This window comes from Schistosoma haematobium, chromosome ZW (genome assembly GCF_000699445.3).
Source record: "Schistosoma haematobium chromosome ZW, whole genome shotgun sequence".
In the NCBI taxonomy this organism is placed as follows: Eukaryota; Metazoa; Platyhelminthes; class Trematoda; order Strigeidida; family Schistosomatidae; genus Schistosoma; species Schistosoma haematobium.
The window spans coordinates 70,872,062-70,890,310 of record NC_067195.1 but is presented as its reverse complement, the minus strand read 5'-3'; the positions used below and the strand labels follow the sequence as shown (position 1 = coordinate 70,890,310).

The window sequence follows — 18,249 nt, the reverse complement described above, 5'->3', positions numbered from 1 at the left end:
TCATCTGTGGTATATTTTAATGATTCTTATTAAATTATACACTATGGATTTACTTGTTGTTTTGATCTTATATAATCAATCCAAACATGCTTATTCTAGCTATATCTTTTTCTTGATTAACAAAACTCGGGAATTTATTTGTGTATATAAAATTAATATTTAAAATGTTGGCAGATTAACTAGAAAACAATATTTGTCTATATAATGCTAATATGTTCAGGATAGAGTTGGATAGAGAATGCTGGTAAACGAACTATGCTCCTCTCTCCGTGAAGGGTAACAGGTGTAAGTAAGTATGAATGATGTTAATAACTCTATACTTATAAATCTTTATCTAAACAATATCAGTACATACAAATAACTAATGAAATAATACAACACTCACTTTAATTACAAAATGTCAAAATGATTCACAAGATATATTACATTTCTCAATAAAAATATGGATGTATCCTAAAAAATAGTTTAATATACATTGAAATGCTAAAGTTGTTGATAGGACATTATCTAGTTGATGAAAATTCCAAATCTTACATTTGTTATTCTCTTTACTGTTTTCTCTTTAAATGATTCTTGATTTATTCAGCATATGTTTATCATATTAAAGATTTATTCATTCTATTATCAAATTGTATCATTTCTCAATGTCGTTTAAATACTTCGTCTTTTTTAGAAATGTAATTATGATGAAAGGATAAGTCAGTTTTGTATCAATGAATATTATAACAGAATATATTAATCATGAGGAAAATACTATTGTAATGATTGTCATGAACATAAGAAGAAGAAGAAGAAGAGGAAGAAGAAGAAATAATAAGAAATATATTTATAATTCTTTGATAATAAGTGGTAATTTTAAAGTGCTCATTCTTTTTGATTAGATATGATAAAACTCTCTTCTCTATCAATGTATTTATTCAAATGAAATTCTTGACGGTCTAGAAACATATAAAAATTTCCATTTTGACTTTCACAAAATCCTTTTAATGGATCATGATTAATAAATGTTATTTTATCTATTATATCATTAATTCGAGTTTCAAGATGAATATCTCCACTTTCTGATGACATAGAATGGGGCAGTGAATGTGTATTCTGAGATGGTTCGTATACACTTTGTTTTATTTGATAAATTAATGATTCAGGTGAATGATGAAAAAATTCGATGGGAGTAATTGAAATACTAGATACAACATAATTTTCATTCAATGATTCAAGAGTTAAATCTTTCACTGGTGTGACGGGACTTAAGGAACTAGTAGATTTTTTGTCTTTCTTGACATCGATTTCATTGTCAGCACTACCACTTTTATTATCATTACTGCTACTACCACCACCACCACCATTATTGTTATTATTACGATTATTATTATTATTGTTATTATTATTATTACGAATTTTATTATTATTATCATGAATATTACTATAAATATTTTTATTATCTTCATCATCATTTAATTTACTTACATCTTCTACCATGATCTTCGGAACCAACTCTTTTTGATTTTCATTATTTTTAGGAGGTAAACTAATACGGCTTAAAATATGCATTTTACGTAGTAACTTATCAGGATCCCTCATTGCTGCTTTCATCTTCTCTTCAATTTGTTTAACATCATCAGCTGATTTACATTTGTATATTTCATAGTATTTTCTCCGGTCATGATTTGAATCGATACACAAGACAAAGTATTCAGGTCGTTTCCGGCTTATGAATATATACTTTATTTCATTATATACAACCCATGGATGAAATGGCATTTTTCCCGACTGTTTAACACGTCGTAAACAAATTCGATCTTCTAGTAAAGCTGCAGTACAATGAGCTCTTCTTTTTTTATAATATCTATCAATATAGCTTAAAGCATCTGTTTCATGAAAATCTGATATATCTCCTAAAGACACTTGGTGAATTGCACAGACGTGAACTTGTAAGAATATATATTGTTTAGTTCCAGAGTAACGTAGCACTTCATCAATAAATCCAAGACTGCCGGTTCTGCACAAAGTCCCGTTGATAGAGCCGCTACCATTAAAACTGCTATTACAATTATTGTGCATTGGAGATGAACTAGATGTCATTGCTTATAATTGTTACATGCATAAAATAGAAATATAATACAGATAATTGTACTGAGGACAATTATATAGGTATCCATCAAAAGGAAATTTTAGTTAATCAGTAAGAAACCATGGATTTTATTTTGATGAAAAATAAATTTATCTCAGGGTATCTCATATGTAGTGCATGTAATGTATCTGTTAAAATATCCATGGGAAAACAATCCAAGAAATCAATAATTATATTATTCTTTTATTACGCTGTTCAATTATATACAACTTTACAATAAATTAGTCTAGTCTTATTTCAACAAACTACATGAATTGTCAAAGAACTAAAGAAATTACATCAATATATAAACTTATCGATAGTGATTACTCTGAGCACACACTAACATATTTTACTTAGAAATAATTCACGTTAATTAATTGTTGGATTTGTAAACAATACATCTTACATTCTCAATTCATACGTTATAACTACGATATTTTTTTATAACCCATATGATTAATGTGTATGTATGCATAATGGTAAATTGTATTGCGTCAACGTATGCGTATGCATAAACCACCTAAGCTGGAAATTATACGTATGAATATTCACTTACGTTTCATTGTTTATATGAATTTTCACATGATGTACATTATTTTCACTTGTATTGATAAAACCACATGCATGTGTTCACAGTTACAATATCAGGAAAGCATTCAAACCACGTTTTATTTCGTTTTGCCAGAACAAACACCTACACTATATTCTTAATAGTATGTCAAAAAATTTCCACTATTAGGCTTAGGTTATTCTGAAATAATCCTACTGAAATAAAATCAAATCAATTCAACAGTCATGAAAAAATAACAATGTAAACCAAGTAAAGCTTTGGATAATTGGACACAATAAAAATAGGTTGAGTATACCACTTTGAAACTAGATAGTGTTTCGAATTTAACTTCATGTGGAATACAGTTATGAACAATGAAGGCTAACACTCACGTCATATATGTTCCTTTCTAATTAACTCTCCATGTGTATCATTTTAAAATAGTATCCCACAAAAACCATGACAAGTAAAATCAAGCCAAACGGCTAAACTTAATTTCTATCATAATTGCATTGATGTATTTTGATGATGAAATAAGACAGCAAAGTTTATCGCAACAATATCTCATTCAATTATACATGTTTAGTAAATTTAATATAAAAGGGGAGTATAATGTATCCAACAGACCTAATATTCTTTCCCTGAAGGTTTTGTATTACTCAAAGGAAAGGATTATAGCAATCAAAATAGGAAAATTATGTTGAAAGAAACAAAGCTTATTATTCATAACCGAAAATACTGAAACTAGTCATTATGGAAGAAAGAAAACTGCGTTAATTTTACATTTTTATTGGTTTACGAGTTTATTAAACTTTTGTACTATAATAAAATAATTCTTAATACTGCGCATCTGTTATTGAATAGCACTGCTGATATGTTTCATAAATAACGTGTTTCAACTCCAATGTTCTGAATTTCCACTAGAAATCCCAGTATTACATTTCGAAATTAGTCACGAACGATCATGTGATGACTGCTAATTTTGAATGTTGTGAAGATTGTTAGATTTAAAGTTTAAAATATGGACCACGGAATGTCAAACTATAGTCCTGAATTTTAATTGTTTGCCATAGGGCCTAAAGATCAGAGTTTGAGCTCACATGGAGTTCTATTATAGAACAAAGTAGCTGTCCAGTACATCTTAGTTCTATTGGTTATCTAGTCAATGTCAGTTCATTATTCGGAAATTCACATAATAATCGCCTTAATCAGTGACCATTTGTTAGGTGACAAATAATTCTTAACATAGAATTTAAAAAGTTCAACGAAAACCTTGTCTTGCATCTATTCAATCTATGATAAAAAATATGCTGTCATTTGTTTTCACAAGAAAGTTCAATATCAGTGTTGCTTTTTTGATGGAGTTTTGTTCTCTGAGCTGGATGGTTTGACCGTGGAGCTTTCATCGTTCTTCTGAACGACATCATCAGCACAAACTCCGGATAGAAGTGGGGCGTTCGTATTTCTCCAGATGTGTTTCACATCTTGTCCTGTACACCTCGATGTTGATTGGTTCTTGTTGACCTTAAATTTGTCATAGTTCTTTGTTTTGGTTGTGTGTCCCATTGATTTGATTTTTGTTCCCATGTTTGTGCATAATTTTCCTGATTGTTTGATAAATTGGATCGATCTCAATGTACTTGTTGATTGCTGATTGACCTGAGTGCTAGGGTTCTAAAAATTCTCTGGTGCTTTCGGAATTTCCTCTATTCAAGATTTCCACATTTTTCCATTTCCAATGAGGACACTCAATTGATTGGAAAAATGTGAAAATCTTGAATAGAGGAAATTCCGAAAGCACCAGAGAATTTTTAGAACCTTAGCACTCAGGTCAATCAACGTCAATCAACAAGCACATTGAGATCGATCCAATTTGTCAACCAATCAGGAAAATTATGCACAAACATAGGAACAAAAATCAAATCAATTAGGTGCCTAATTAGCAGGCTTGATCGGTCAATAAGAACCAACCAACGTCGAGGTGTACAGAACAAGCTGTGAAATGCGTATGGAGAAATTCGAACACTTCACTTCCATCTGGAGTTTGTGCTGATGATGTCGTTCAGAAGAACAATGAAAGCTCCACGATCAAACCATCCAGCTCAGAGAACAAAACTCCATCAAAAGGCTTGATGGTATTTGTACAAATGACGCCATTGATGACAATGTTAGGTTGCTAAATAAAACATTAATGCAAAACGGCTATCCCCTTAAATTCATAAATAGATGCACAGTCCATGGTACAGTAAGACTTACTATAGCCTTGAAAAAAAAGCTGGTCTACATCACCTTACCATTTGAAGGTGATTCAAAGTGTCCTTTATTGAAGCAAAGGCTTAAATCAGTCATTAACAAAACATATTATGCGGCAAAAGTGATTATCAAGGAAACAACAGGGTTCATGCTTCATCGAAAACCTAAAAGATAGTAAAACTATTGCGTCAAATCCCGCTGTGATTACCAATTCAAATGTGTGTATAGTCACACATACATAGGGAGGAGTAGTCGTGATCTAAAAATCAGTGTATGAACATGTACCTAAATGTAGGTATCATTACCAAGGTTTGACATGATAATTTCGAATAAATCGAGCAGTGGGTAGATTGTTTTGAATAAATCATTGTATTTGTAATATCCCAATGAATAGAAAAACTAAATTTTCTGACGTTTCGTGACTCAGTGTGAGCCACCTCTTCAGAGAATAAATAACCAAAACATAGTCACGAAAAGTCAGAAAATTTAGTTTTTCTATTCATTGGAATATTACAAATATATTATTACATTTATGTACCTAAATGGTTGCAGAAACAAATAGAATCGAATGACCCAATAAGAATAGAGGGTAAACATCTATAATCCTCTTTTGCCAAATACATAATTGAAACAAGTCATAAGATTGGTCTTAGCTTTTGTGGTGTTGTACAAAAATGTAAAAGGGAATGCACTATGGTTTATTGAAGCCTTAGCCATAAGAAAATTCAAATCCCCTCTGTGTATCCGAAAACAGTTTGTTCTCACCTTAAACCTACCCTAGTAATATTAACTTATTATCCGGAGTGAAGATGTTTCAAATCGTTTTCATATTATTTCTTTATTATCCTTGTTTCCTCTTACCCACTATTTCTAGTCTGGTTAATCTTTCATTTTTATGTATAAATGTTCTTAACAAGTATATATGTGATCAGATTGTTCGAAATGTATTGCGCTAATATATAATCACGTAGTTTTGATAATCTTTGTCTTCTTATTACACTATCGAAATTATTGAATAACTATGACAGAGTTGTTTCTTGATCTTTCGTTATCTTCAGTAGGTTTGATTGTCATTATTCCCATTAAAATCTCGACGAAGATTGTTGATCAAGACGTTATAGCTATTTAATGTCAACCTTGTGAATATCTTGTTTTCCACTGCTATTTGAGTCATGGATTGTCAATACTGAAAAATATTATATTGTCACGAAGCAGCTATCTCATACACCTTGGTTTACAATGGTTCAATTCGAGATGAAATCCCATTTCAATTCCTTAAAATCATATGTCTTTTACTTTACTGAAATTTTATATAATCCAAACTTACATTAAATATAATACACTCATGAATCCTTTTCGGTTAATGCTGAAGTTTTTATTACATTGAAAAAGGAATATTTTCTTTCAATTATTTATGGCAATGTTTCTACATTTACATTACCAGTTAGCATTATGGATATTTGATTACATCACAGGAATTCCATTTTATTTTCTTGGTAAAATGAACACTACACATGTGAATTCTTAAAATACATAAAATTCAAAGTATTTAGTTTCACCATTGAAATAAAATTTTTAATAGAATATTTTTCGTATTTATTTATTTGCTCTCTTCATAACTGCTATAATTATCAAACATTTGATACATACCTTCAAAGTCATACGTTTGTATTGTTGACTAAATGACTTATGTAAATATCTGACTAACTGACCAATAAAGCAAGCGGTCTGCTTGAACATCTGACTTGCCTGTTCTTACCATCTAGATATTTCAACAAGTTATCTAATTTTGTTTGTTTTAATACATCAATATGGCTATTAATCGCATAAACTATTTAAGTGCGTTTCTGAAAAGTGTACAACCTTTCGTTGTCCAAGTTATAAAAAAACTCAATCAGAGATATCGTGGTTGCTGGAAATATGTATGTAAAAAGAATGTACATTATTTAGATGTCGATTGACTGGATTGCTAATTTCTAACTGGTGATCACTCAATATGTTATCGTCAGGATCAACTAAGTAGTAAGAGACGGAAACGTGTTGAAAAACTTTGTGCTGAGAATTTTACGTTATGCCGAAAAATATAATATGGAATAATAACATCTTGTTTTACATACAGTTTACTTACTTACTTACTTACGCCTGTTACTCCTCGTGAAGGAACATAGGCCGCCCACCAGCATTCTCCATCCAACCCTGTCCATCCATCCAATCCTTACCAGTTCCTTCCGGATGTTATTCATCCTTTTCATATCTGCTTCTATTTCCCGACGTAATGTGTTATTTGGCCTTCCTCTTTTCCGTTTCCTTTCAGAATTCCAAGTTAGGGCTGGCCTCGTGATGCAGTTTGGTGATTTGCGTAATGTATGTTTTATCCATTCTCATCGTTTTTTCCAAATTTCCTCTTCAGCTGGAAGCTAGTTTGTTCTCCCCTCCACCAGAGGCTGTTGCTGATGATATCCGGCCAATGGATTCTGCATACAATTTAGTATATTCATATAAATTTTGTCTAGAATATGACAAGGATTCCTCGCAATTTACTGATAATGTATGGATTCAATTTTCTTTTATGATCTAAAAATATTTTGTTATATATTCAAAACGATTTCAAATTAATAACCATCGTAGAAAACACTTTAATCTATGACTTGAATTTTCTTATATTAATTGCCTACTTAAAAGTAGTCAGAATATAAATACCATTTGTGTTGTAAAGTTCTTAATGTATTAAATTATTACACCAGATTAAGAATTATTTTACTATGGTGATCTAGCTTTGACTGACTCATGATCTCAACTATTGAAATTACTATAATATCCATAAAAACACCTGATATTTATCAACTTATGCTTACCAGTGACTGGCATCAAGAGATATTTCCTGGAGTTCTAGTGAAAAGCAGAGACCAGTGGAGTTCAACCAGGTCTGTTGTGAGATAGTAACTCACTGAAGACAATGGTGGATGTGTTGCTCAATTTCGTGGATTGGTTGAAGTTAGACAATAACACCGTTGGATGCCGGCCCAGTTGTTAAGTGGTTAAGCGCTCGCTTGCGAGACTAATGGGCCCAGGGTTTGAATCATGCGAGGTGGGATCGTAGATGCACATTGTTGGAGAGTCCCACAATAGAACGAAATAGCCGTCCAGTGCTTCCAAGTTTTCCATGGTGATTTAGCTTCAATTAACTCATGATTTCAAGCATTGAATCTATTTTACTGTTAAGACAAAAAATTGTGCTTTCAATAGATTTCATTATCGTGAATTAACAAGAGGTTATTATTCAGGGATTAATTTTTTTGCTAACCACGGAAACTGAGTTTTGTCCTGAGAGATGGAAGGTTTGTTCGTCATGTTTTCATTGTTCTTCTGAACGACATCATCAGCACAAACTTCAAGTAGAAATGAAGATGTTTCGGTGAAGAAAGTTCTTTTTTATTTGAACGATATCATTCACTAAAGCTGTAAAATCGCATTAATGGTTATTTATTATATACGTTGATTTGTGAAATAAATGAAAAATCAACGAGCCATTAACAGAAATATTAATAGTCAATCAGAATTAAAAATTTTGTAATGGTCAATGGGTTACAGGACGGAAGTAGCCTATCGAATAGAGATATTAATTATTATCTACTTGACGATTTTTAGGAAGATATAAACAAACATGTTAAACAATGGTATGGAACCGAGATATGAAAGATCATTGTGCACTTTGGTAATACAGGAAGATGATGAAAATATATATATGTTAATAACTAACCAGTAAATAATGAAGGGATGTTAAAACCACGTTATGCTAATTGACTGAATATACTGCTTCTGAATACAAAGACTAAGTTTGACTAATGAATCACCAAATTTCCCACTCTGCATAAATTTCTTATTCAGTTTCCTTTCGAACCATTACCTTTCACTTTTTGAATAATTCTGAATGAGATTTCTGGTGGAGTTAGGCGACCGGAATTGACTAGATATTTAACCAATAAACTACTGACTAACTTGCGTTCACTTTTTGATAATCATGCTGGACAGTGCTTCAATATGCATTTGGAAAAAGTACGCTTTGTGCGGCCAATATAACAAACTCCATAAGAGCGAGTAAACTGTCAGATATACATCGAGGTAACTCGGAGCAGCTTTTTATCATTGAAAAATCCTAGTATGAGGCCTCTACTGGAGGTAGGATCTAGAGAGTTTGTACAGTTATGTGAAACGGATTCGAAATGATGATGATGATGATGATGATGATGATGATGATGATGATGATGATGATGATGATGATGATGATGATGATGATGATGATGATGATGATGATGATGATGATGATAAACGAATAGACAATATGTATGATCATGGTCCCCCCGGAATATTACGTGTTACTAGTCCATGGAAGATTAGAAAATAAAGCTTTGTTAGTGAGTGTGTGGAATACACCCTAGGGACAAATATAATTCTTTTGTATACAAATTCATTTGGCAGTTAATATTAACCCAAGTTAAATAATTATAGGGAAATGTCAAACTTAAAATGTGTCATAGTGAAAGAATACATAAAAAAAATTGTTAAAGTATACTTGCAATTTATAGTTAACTGCCATCATACTGAATTAATTTCTCATCTCACACTTGATTGATCCCGATCATCCATTAATTAAAATGTATAGTACAATAGCGTTACATATTCAATGTGTGTGAACAAAATCTCATGCTAATAATATTATTTATACTTATTTATAGGATACTTAGATGGCTTGTCATACATTCTAATAGACTTATAAGCAAGTTATTATATACGATAGGATGAACAGGATAATTTTTGTCGTTAATTATATAATCACTGTAAAAAGATTAAATTATTTCACCACAGTTCTATATGAGCAGAAATTATACGAAAAGGTAGAAACTTTAAGCAACTGAGTTCCAAAAATTGGAAGATACCGTAGGGTCGAGTATATTTTAAGACCATATCGGTCATTCTAGCTTCCAGACAGACCAATTCATTTATTCTTCTCAAGCTACATTTTGACCTTGTTAATTATTCGCTTATTAACCTGGACTTTTTATATGAGCATGTGTATTCATTGCTTATCCCATTCATCACATATCTGTAGCTTATTTTTATCTGACTATAAACATTGAATCTTGTTTTATCACTTAGCTTTTTCTTTCTCGCTTTTTATTGTGAATGTTTGTTCGGATGAACGAATTTACGAAATGTTCATATTCAAAGTTCATTCTCCTAATTGACTTTTTTAATTCCATCATTCACTAACGCGAATTAATTAGATAAATATATACAGGGGTAACTGAGATGTATATTTCGATAATATTATCTTACGATGTAGTTGTAGTCAGATTTAAAGGCTTCAGAAATACAAATGGTTAATATTATGCTGTCATATATACATATCTTATTTCATGTCATTAACGACAAATATTTATTGATGTTTTAAACTATTTTAAAGTATAGAGATGGACATCAAGTTTTGTTAAGTAAATAACTCGAAGAATATAATGAAGCTGAAGTTAGACATTCAACAAAATTATAAATCTGTCACCTTGATAGTGATTTATTTTAAAGTTTTTGATAGTAGTATAATAATAATATCTTAACTAATATATTTTATTATTCCGTTGTTTTTATTTCCCATTTCAATTTTCTAATTTACTTTCTCTTCACGTTGTAAGGTGACAGAAGCCAGTGATGAAAATTATTAAATTCCAACTTAGTGTCTTTATAATCTTTATTAAAGTATCGACAACACATGCAATTCAGTAAACGGATTTCTTTCAATGAAAGTTTTATCAAGCTATACATTCGAGCCCAGTAGTTTAATGTTATTGTGTTTTCCAAAAAGTATCCTAGGTATAATTATATAAAAGGTTGTCAACGAACATTGTTAACGAAACCTAAACAAAGACAAAATGAGTCCCGGCGCATTCCGGTTTTCAGATGTTTGGTATAAGATTGAACAAATATCCCTACATACACATATATAACCGCACAACATGACTCACATAGACCTGCTTTATAAGTTTGTCCAAAGAAACTCATAGCAAAACTCTTGATAGCATATTCGCAACATTTACTACTTGGTAATTTATTCCCCATCTAAAAGTGGAACATTGAGTGCCAAAACTATGATAGTATTCATAAAACACCAACCATAAGTTATACGTAAGATTTTACTGACCCGAAAAATAACAAGTTACTTAAGTATACTTCAGCTCGGAAATCTATTAATCGAGTTATTTGGAAAATTCGTGTCATAATGGTTATGCCTTCGATGATAAAAACGAAAAAATAAATATAGCTTTAATGAATTCATCTGGTTTTTTTCTATAGATTGGTACCAAATAAAATAACTTGTAAGAGGTAATTACTAGGTGTTGAGTTCTTCCCAAAACTTAAAGAGTTTGAGATCTGTGAATATTCTTTAGCAATGATTGGAGCAAGGTAAAAATCTATCAGTGGGAGTTGTTAACGATAAAAGAATGGGTATAGTAAAGTTTACTTTCAAAGTCATACAGGAATGAAGTTTTGTCATTGATGTAAAGCTATAGTATTTTGTAGGTTATAATTAGTGTTTTCAAGTAACAAAAGATTAGATTGTTATTGAACGATAGGATGTGATAAGTTTAAAAGATAATAGTAAATAGGACGGACTATATGTGGAATAATATCATATAGGGATATGTATTCTTAAATTGAAAAAAAATGTTTTTACACAATCACTTTTGAGTGTTCTCTTCCGACTAGTGTTATATCTGAGACTATTTCCACAATTAAATTTAAATGTCACACCTGTTGAAAAAATGAATGATCATTGAAATTCATTAGCTTACTGGATAACATGATGGTATTTGAAACGATAGATACTAGGCTCCAGTTTTGATTTGACAATCAAGATTGTATTGTAATTATATAGAGATGATGAGCGCAGGATAGAATGAATCGCTCATAATCGACTATATTGCTAGCCGCAGTTCGAAAAAGCAAAAATTATTGTTTTGTTTAAATAATTCACTATTCCTTCATACTCCACTTTACTTGATATTGACTTATCGAGTATGCTAAACCCCTAAATATTCTGAAAGAAATCAAATATAAAATCCACACATCGATTTAAGGTTACTTTTTTCATTAATTTTCCATTCATATCCAATTGCATTGATTGATTGTGCATCACGTTAGTGTCAAATCATTTTAGTGTACAGTTTAATCCATTGTTATTAATAGAGAGTTGCGTATAATTACCATATGCTTACAAGTGATTGACTTCGGGAGGGAAGTTTCAGTGTTATATTGCGAAGCCGTAACTAGTGGGGGCCAATCGTGTCGGGCGTGACTTGTCTCTGTAAAGTGTTTGATTATACATGGTTTCACAAAATGACTTGGTTTAAATTCATGGAATGTCTCAATTTATTTACTGTGTAAAAATCAAACAGACTTTCGGGAGATAATGAAATTAACTGTGATGTCCCTTGTGTATATAGCAATATTAAGGAAACAGAAACTTGAAAATAACTCACAATTTCAGCTGGTTGTTTTCCACACTCTGAACGTGATCTATCACATAGTTATAGTGATATACGTAGTCATTTCCTTTCCCATAAATACGACCATTTAGCGTAAATATAATTTTTCTGTCGGTTGCTTAAATCATCTATAAAATCATTGAAGATAAATGCACATTATACAATAAATATGAACATGTTGATCACAATTACCAATTATTTTCACTTATTCGTTGGTGTTAAACGAAATTATCCAATATTTATTGATGATAAAAACGGATCCTGGGGTTGCAAACAATAATCCAGGAATTAATTCACTGAATTTTCGCTGATGTTGAGATAACCATTATTCGTTACCCAAAGAGTTTGCAAAGTGTCATCATTAATGAATTTTAGTGCTATTTAACTTCACGAATCCTACAAGAGGTACAGATATGTCTATATTTCAAAATGTTTTGTAAGTAGAGTTAACACGAAACATGGTCGTTGAACTAATATAATGAGTCCTCTAATGTTCTAAGATCGGAACTAGTCATATGTTACCAAAGTGAGTCTGTATTTTACAGCTACTGTATTTTAATATACTTCCAACGTTATTTACCTTCACAGTAATCTGATTAAACCAAGATTCATCACTGTAGTATTGGAAATATGTACTGTTTTTATAATCACATCTGTTATAATGTCTTTCATGAGTACTGATTAATTTTATGCAAAAACGTTGTTTGTTGGTAATAAGCTGATTTTGTTTAAGGTATTCACAGAGAATGCCTTTTTGATAGTGGTTTACACTAATAAGAGCATGAGCAAAAAAGCAAGTGAGAAAGGGCCCGATTAAAAAAAACCAAACCAATTAAAAAAGCGACTATTAAAATGGAGATTACAAAAAGGCTACAATCTAAAGGGCGCTCACTAATAAAGATGATCATGGATCACTTTTTGATAGCATGAAAGATGTTCGATTTACTCTGTTGTGAAAGGGCTTCCTAAAACGGACAATGTGATGAAAAAGCGGGACCATCTTTAGCCAACCTATTGTTGCCACTGATCTAATTTAATTGTAATTTATTGATGCCCTGAAAAAGAAACAGACTTTAAATGAACTGAAAATCGAACTAACGTTTACAGGTATCCAGCAACAGAAATTAGAGAGGAACTATGGGAAGGTAGCAGTAGTTACCAACCTGATCGTAGAACGTTACAAAAACAGATTGATACTGGACTATCGACATGGAAGAGCACATAATTTGAATGTATTCATACGAAAATGTTACGAAGATTTTGTTACGTAAGTAACATTTACATTTAATGTCAAGTTGTCTTTGCCTCCTTTTGATGCTCTATTTTGATTTATCATAGTCAATCAGTTAATATATTGCTGGGATTATTTTATTGTATTAATGAATCGCTATTTTGAACTGTGTTTATGTGGCTTACATGCTTACACCTATTACACCTCTTAGCCTGTCGAAAAATAAAAGACGTAGTACGCAACTTCAAAGATCGAAATAATGTTGTGTAACGATCTATAAGTAAAATAAAAACAATAAGGCCAAAGGTGTAAAAGATAATTATCCACTTCAGGAGTATGAGAAAGATAAAGAACAAATTAAACAAACCTGATGGTAGTAACTACAAGTGACTAAAATCTAAAAGTACTAAGATAAAATATCAATAACAGATTGACTATGTGCAAAATATGGGGTCTTAGAGTCTTGAAACGATGACGACTTGATACGACACATTTGCATACTTAGCTCAGGTTTGAAATGATGAACTTCAACCGCCTCTGTAGAGAAATCATTTATAAGATATTATTATAATGTAGTTGGATTTTTACTTGAAGCTAACTAATCTGAAAAACTGTTCAAGCGTTTCTGCCCATCAAATGTAAATCTGAGTATGATATTTAACTGGAATAAATGATAATCTGACTTATATACATTATGGTAATAGTTATAACAGCATAAGGTACACTTGTTTATCTAGTTGACATTAAATAAAACCTAGGTATTTGGCTTTTATTATCACGGACGTGAACAATCCACAGAATAAATGTTCATTCAGATTGACTGGATAGCATACATTGAGTGTTTTCGGGAATACATGCCAAGTATAGCATGTTGATTTTTAAAGTAAGACATGTTTTAAGAATTTGAAACTTCTTCAAACGTTTCTGTAATATTTCCGAAACATCCGTCTATACAGAATATCCCCTAACTGTTCAAAATAGGCGTATGAGATAATATAAATTAGATAACAATTTATTGCCAGATTTAAGGCATTACAGTATTTGTTAAAGGTGTGTTTTTCATTGGATGTTTATACCACTACATTTTGCTTGTTCGTAGCACAGTGGGATAGGGAGAGAATTGAATAGATTTCTCAACATTAAATATGTTACTCCTCTTTTCAGTCCTCACATTTATTGATATGCAACTTTTCGATAATCATTTTTTTGATACTCACTCTTATCAATGTACACCCTTTAAAACCACATCCTTTTCACTCACGTTTTTGATATTCTCTTTTTTACTCATGCCCTTCTGAATAGATACCTTCAAATAATTTTATGTGAGCATTATCAGTAAATAAAATAATGTTTCACAAAATTGATAAAGCTAATTGAAATTGTGTTACAATTACTAAAGGGGATCACTTGATGTTTCATTGCATAGTACTTTGCTAAAAGTTATTGTAGTTTTAATTTTAATGTTCTTTGGATACAAAAATTCAAATGACAACGAACATGTAAAAAAAGAAAACAATTATCGACAAAGAAATAATACTTTAAAGATTCGATAATAATAATAATAAAACAATGCCAGTCAAATGGTTTCTAAGTTTACATGCCACACTTTAAAGGAATTGAGAAAGTCTTGATAAAAACTTGAATATTTATACCAATTACGTAAGCTTAAATATGTTACGGTTGTGAAATTCAGTGTATAATTAAAGAAGAAATAGAATTCAACGAAGAAAAATTTTTTCTTAAATGAAATCATTTACTTCAGCTGTACGTTCGTATTTATAGTTGTATGGTAAGTATATGTCTTCTATAATTCCGACACGTAAATTATTTCCATCTTCATATTATTCTCTTACTCGTTGATTATTGCATAACTTCATATGATAGTAAGAGTCTTGAATCAATTTATGATGCAATCTTTTCTATTCTTCTATAGATATACATTTACCATACAACTATAAATACGGAGGTACAGTTTAAGTAGATGATTTTGTCGCGAGGACAATTATCTTTTTATTTTTATTCAATGAAATAATGAGTTATTTCAATTAAAAAAGACCTTATTTAATTCGAATGAATCTCTCACATTTCTAAGTGGAGCTCTGAAATGACCTTAAGTACTCATTACTTGACTGAGTAGAATCATATTCGGTAATGGACTTGACAAATTATGAACGTGGCAAAACTTCCTTTGTAGGAAGACATGAATGAGATGAACCCTAAAAGTTCACCCTTATCACCGGTTTCAATAATCAACCGGTTATATACGCGTTCATATAATTTAGTTATCGTGTACTCCGTATAGATTTCAATAACCGTTTAGTTATTGATTCACTGAGACCAGTCATACCCGAAAAACACCTGAAAGAAGTCAACGCAGTAACAATTATATTTCAACACAATTCCTTGGCTTGTAAAAGTCGTTTTTTTCTAATTTTGCACATGAGAATTAAATCTTTTAAGTTTCCCTCTCATTTTACTAATAATTATTGTTACTCTAACTTAGTGATGGCAAATATTTGTCTAAACTTAATTTATTCATTGATTAGAATACTAAATATAAATTTCATTCTAAGATAATCTATCAATTTAACTAAATAATATTGACTAACAGTTATGAAAATCGATAATCAATATGTTGATTTCCAATAATTTTTTTCTTTTATTAACAAATCAATAAAAGTATATAAACACGATACTGATATGTATGCAATATAGAAAAAAAATAGTGCTCTATGATGTAAATGTATCAAGGTAAATAAAAGAAATGTATTTTCATATCATCAGTTAAATTTCATACAATAGATGGATTCAATTTAAATTGTATAGAAAACAATTAAGAGTAGGATTACTAAAACGATTTGATAAATGATTAAGTGGTATATTTTAAACAAAAATGAAGGATGGCAGTAATGAAAATTATATTAATAGATTAAGCTCAAAGTACAGACAAATTTAAGCTATGGATTCATTTCATGAGCAGTTAGATGATTTACTACTGAATAAAGTAGGTTTCAACAAACATAAAGGAAAAAACAAGATTCTCTGATACAATATAACATGCATCAATCAAATCACACTTGATGGAGAAGCTTTGAAGGATGTAAAAACCTTTACATATCCGGGAAGCATCGTTGATGAACACAGTGGATCTGATGCAAATGCAAAGACGTGGATCGGCAAAACAAGAGCAGCATATCTACAACTGAAGAACATCTGGAAATCAAAACAACTGTCAACCGACACCAAGGGCAGAATTTTCTATAAAAATGTCAAGACAACTCTACTGTATAGGGTGGAAACCTGCAGAATTACGGTAGTCATCATCCAGAAGTTATAAGTGTTTATTAACGGCTGTCTACGTAAAATACTTCGTATCTGTTGGCCAGACACTATCAGCAACAACCTACTGTGAGAGAGAAAAAACCAGGTTCCAGCGGAGGAAGAAATCATGAAGAAGCGCTGGAAGTGGATAGGTAACACATTGAGGAACGTCAAGGCAGTTAGTTCTACAGTACGGAGCTGAAACTTGAAGAACTACTACAACCATCATCAAGAAGGTAGAAGTATTTATAAATAGTTGTTTTCACAAGATACTCAACATCCATTGGCCGGATATCATCAGCAACAGCCTTCTCTGGGAGAGAACAAACCAACTTCCAGCTGAAGAGGAGATTGGGAAAAGACGATGGGAATGGATAAAACATACATTACGCAAATCACCAAACTGCATCACGAGGCGAACCCTAACTTGGAATTCTGAAGGGAAGCGGAAAAGAGGAAGGCCAAATAACACATTACGTCGGGAAATAGAAGCAGATATGAAAAGGATGAATAACATCTGGAAATATCTGTTAAGGATTGGATGGATGGACAGGGTTGGATGGCGAATGCGGGTGAGTGGCCTATGTTCCTTCACGAGGAGTAACATGCGTAAGTAAGTAATAAACGTTTTAGTATGATTAGTTGTATACCCTTCAGTAACTTAATAACCACATTGTGAAAATTTTGATTTAATGAGCGTAGTTAAACTTATTTTTCGTAACCGTTTTATTTAATTTTTGTAATTTACCGGATATTTACAAGTTAACGTATTTGAGTATGTTGAAAGGTGTGCTGAAAAATATGATGCTTTTTCATATTATTGATGTTAACTTACTGGAAGTAATCGATGAAAAGTACTTGAATTTTGATTTTAGCCAGTTATGATTTGTTTGAATAGTATTTGTATATTCTCCACGAATTTGATATTTACCCTAGAACTCTAAATGAGGATATCTAGTGTCATACTCACAATTATTACCACTGACCTGTAAGACCTAAATCTAATGTTAAATAATAATCTACTTCTAGTGGTTATATTCCATTATGGTCTAAGACTTAAATAATTCAATATAATGCCTTACTTCGCCTAATGTTAGGAATTAAAAGTAATCATAAGGAAACCCTGAATTTGTGTTAGGAGTTAGCTGAGACTCGTCAATTAGAGGAGTGAAGTAGTGTGTTTGGATTCACTGTTTCAGAAAATGATAATATGTTTCTAGTTACTTAATACAGTATTATTCAG

General features: G+C 31.2%; 1 protein-coding gene across 1 annotated transcript; it reads right to left on the bottom strand.

Annotated features, from left to right (window-relative positions):
- Positions 1–317: 317 nt before the first annotated feature.
- Positions 318–2,082, bottom strand: MS3_00004291 (uncharacterized protein; the record flags this gene model as incomplete). The annotated part of the gene is made up of 1 exon (XM_035732657.2): positions 318–2,082. The coding sequence occupies one exon, from the start codon at positions 2,080–2,082 to the stop codon at positions 865–867; it is 1,218 nt and encodes a 405-aa protein (XP_035586094.1). The 3' UTR covers positions 318–864.
- Between the last annotated feature and the right edge of the window lie 16,167 nt (positions 2,083–18,249).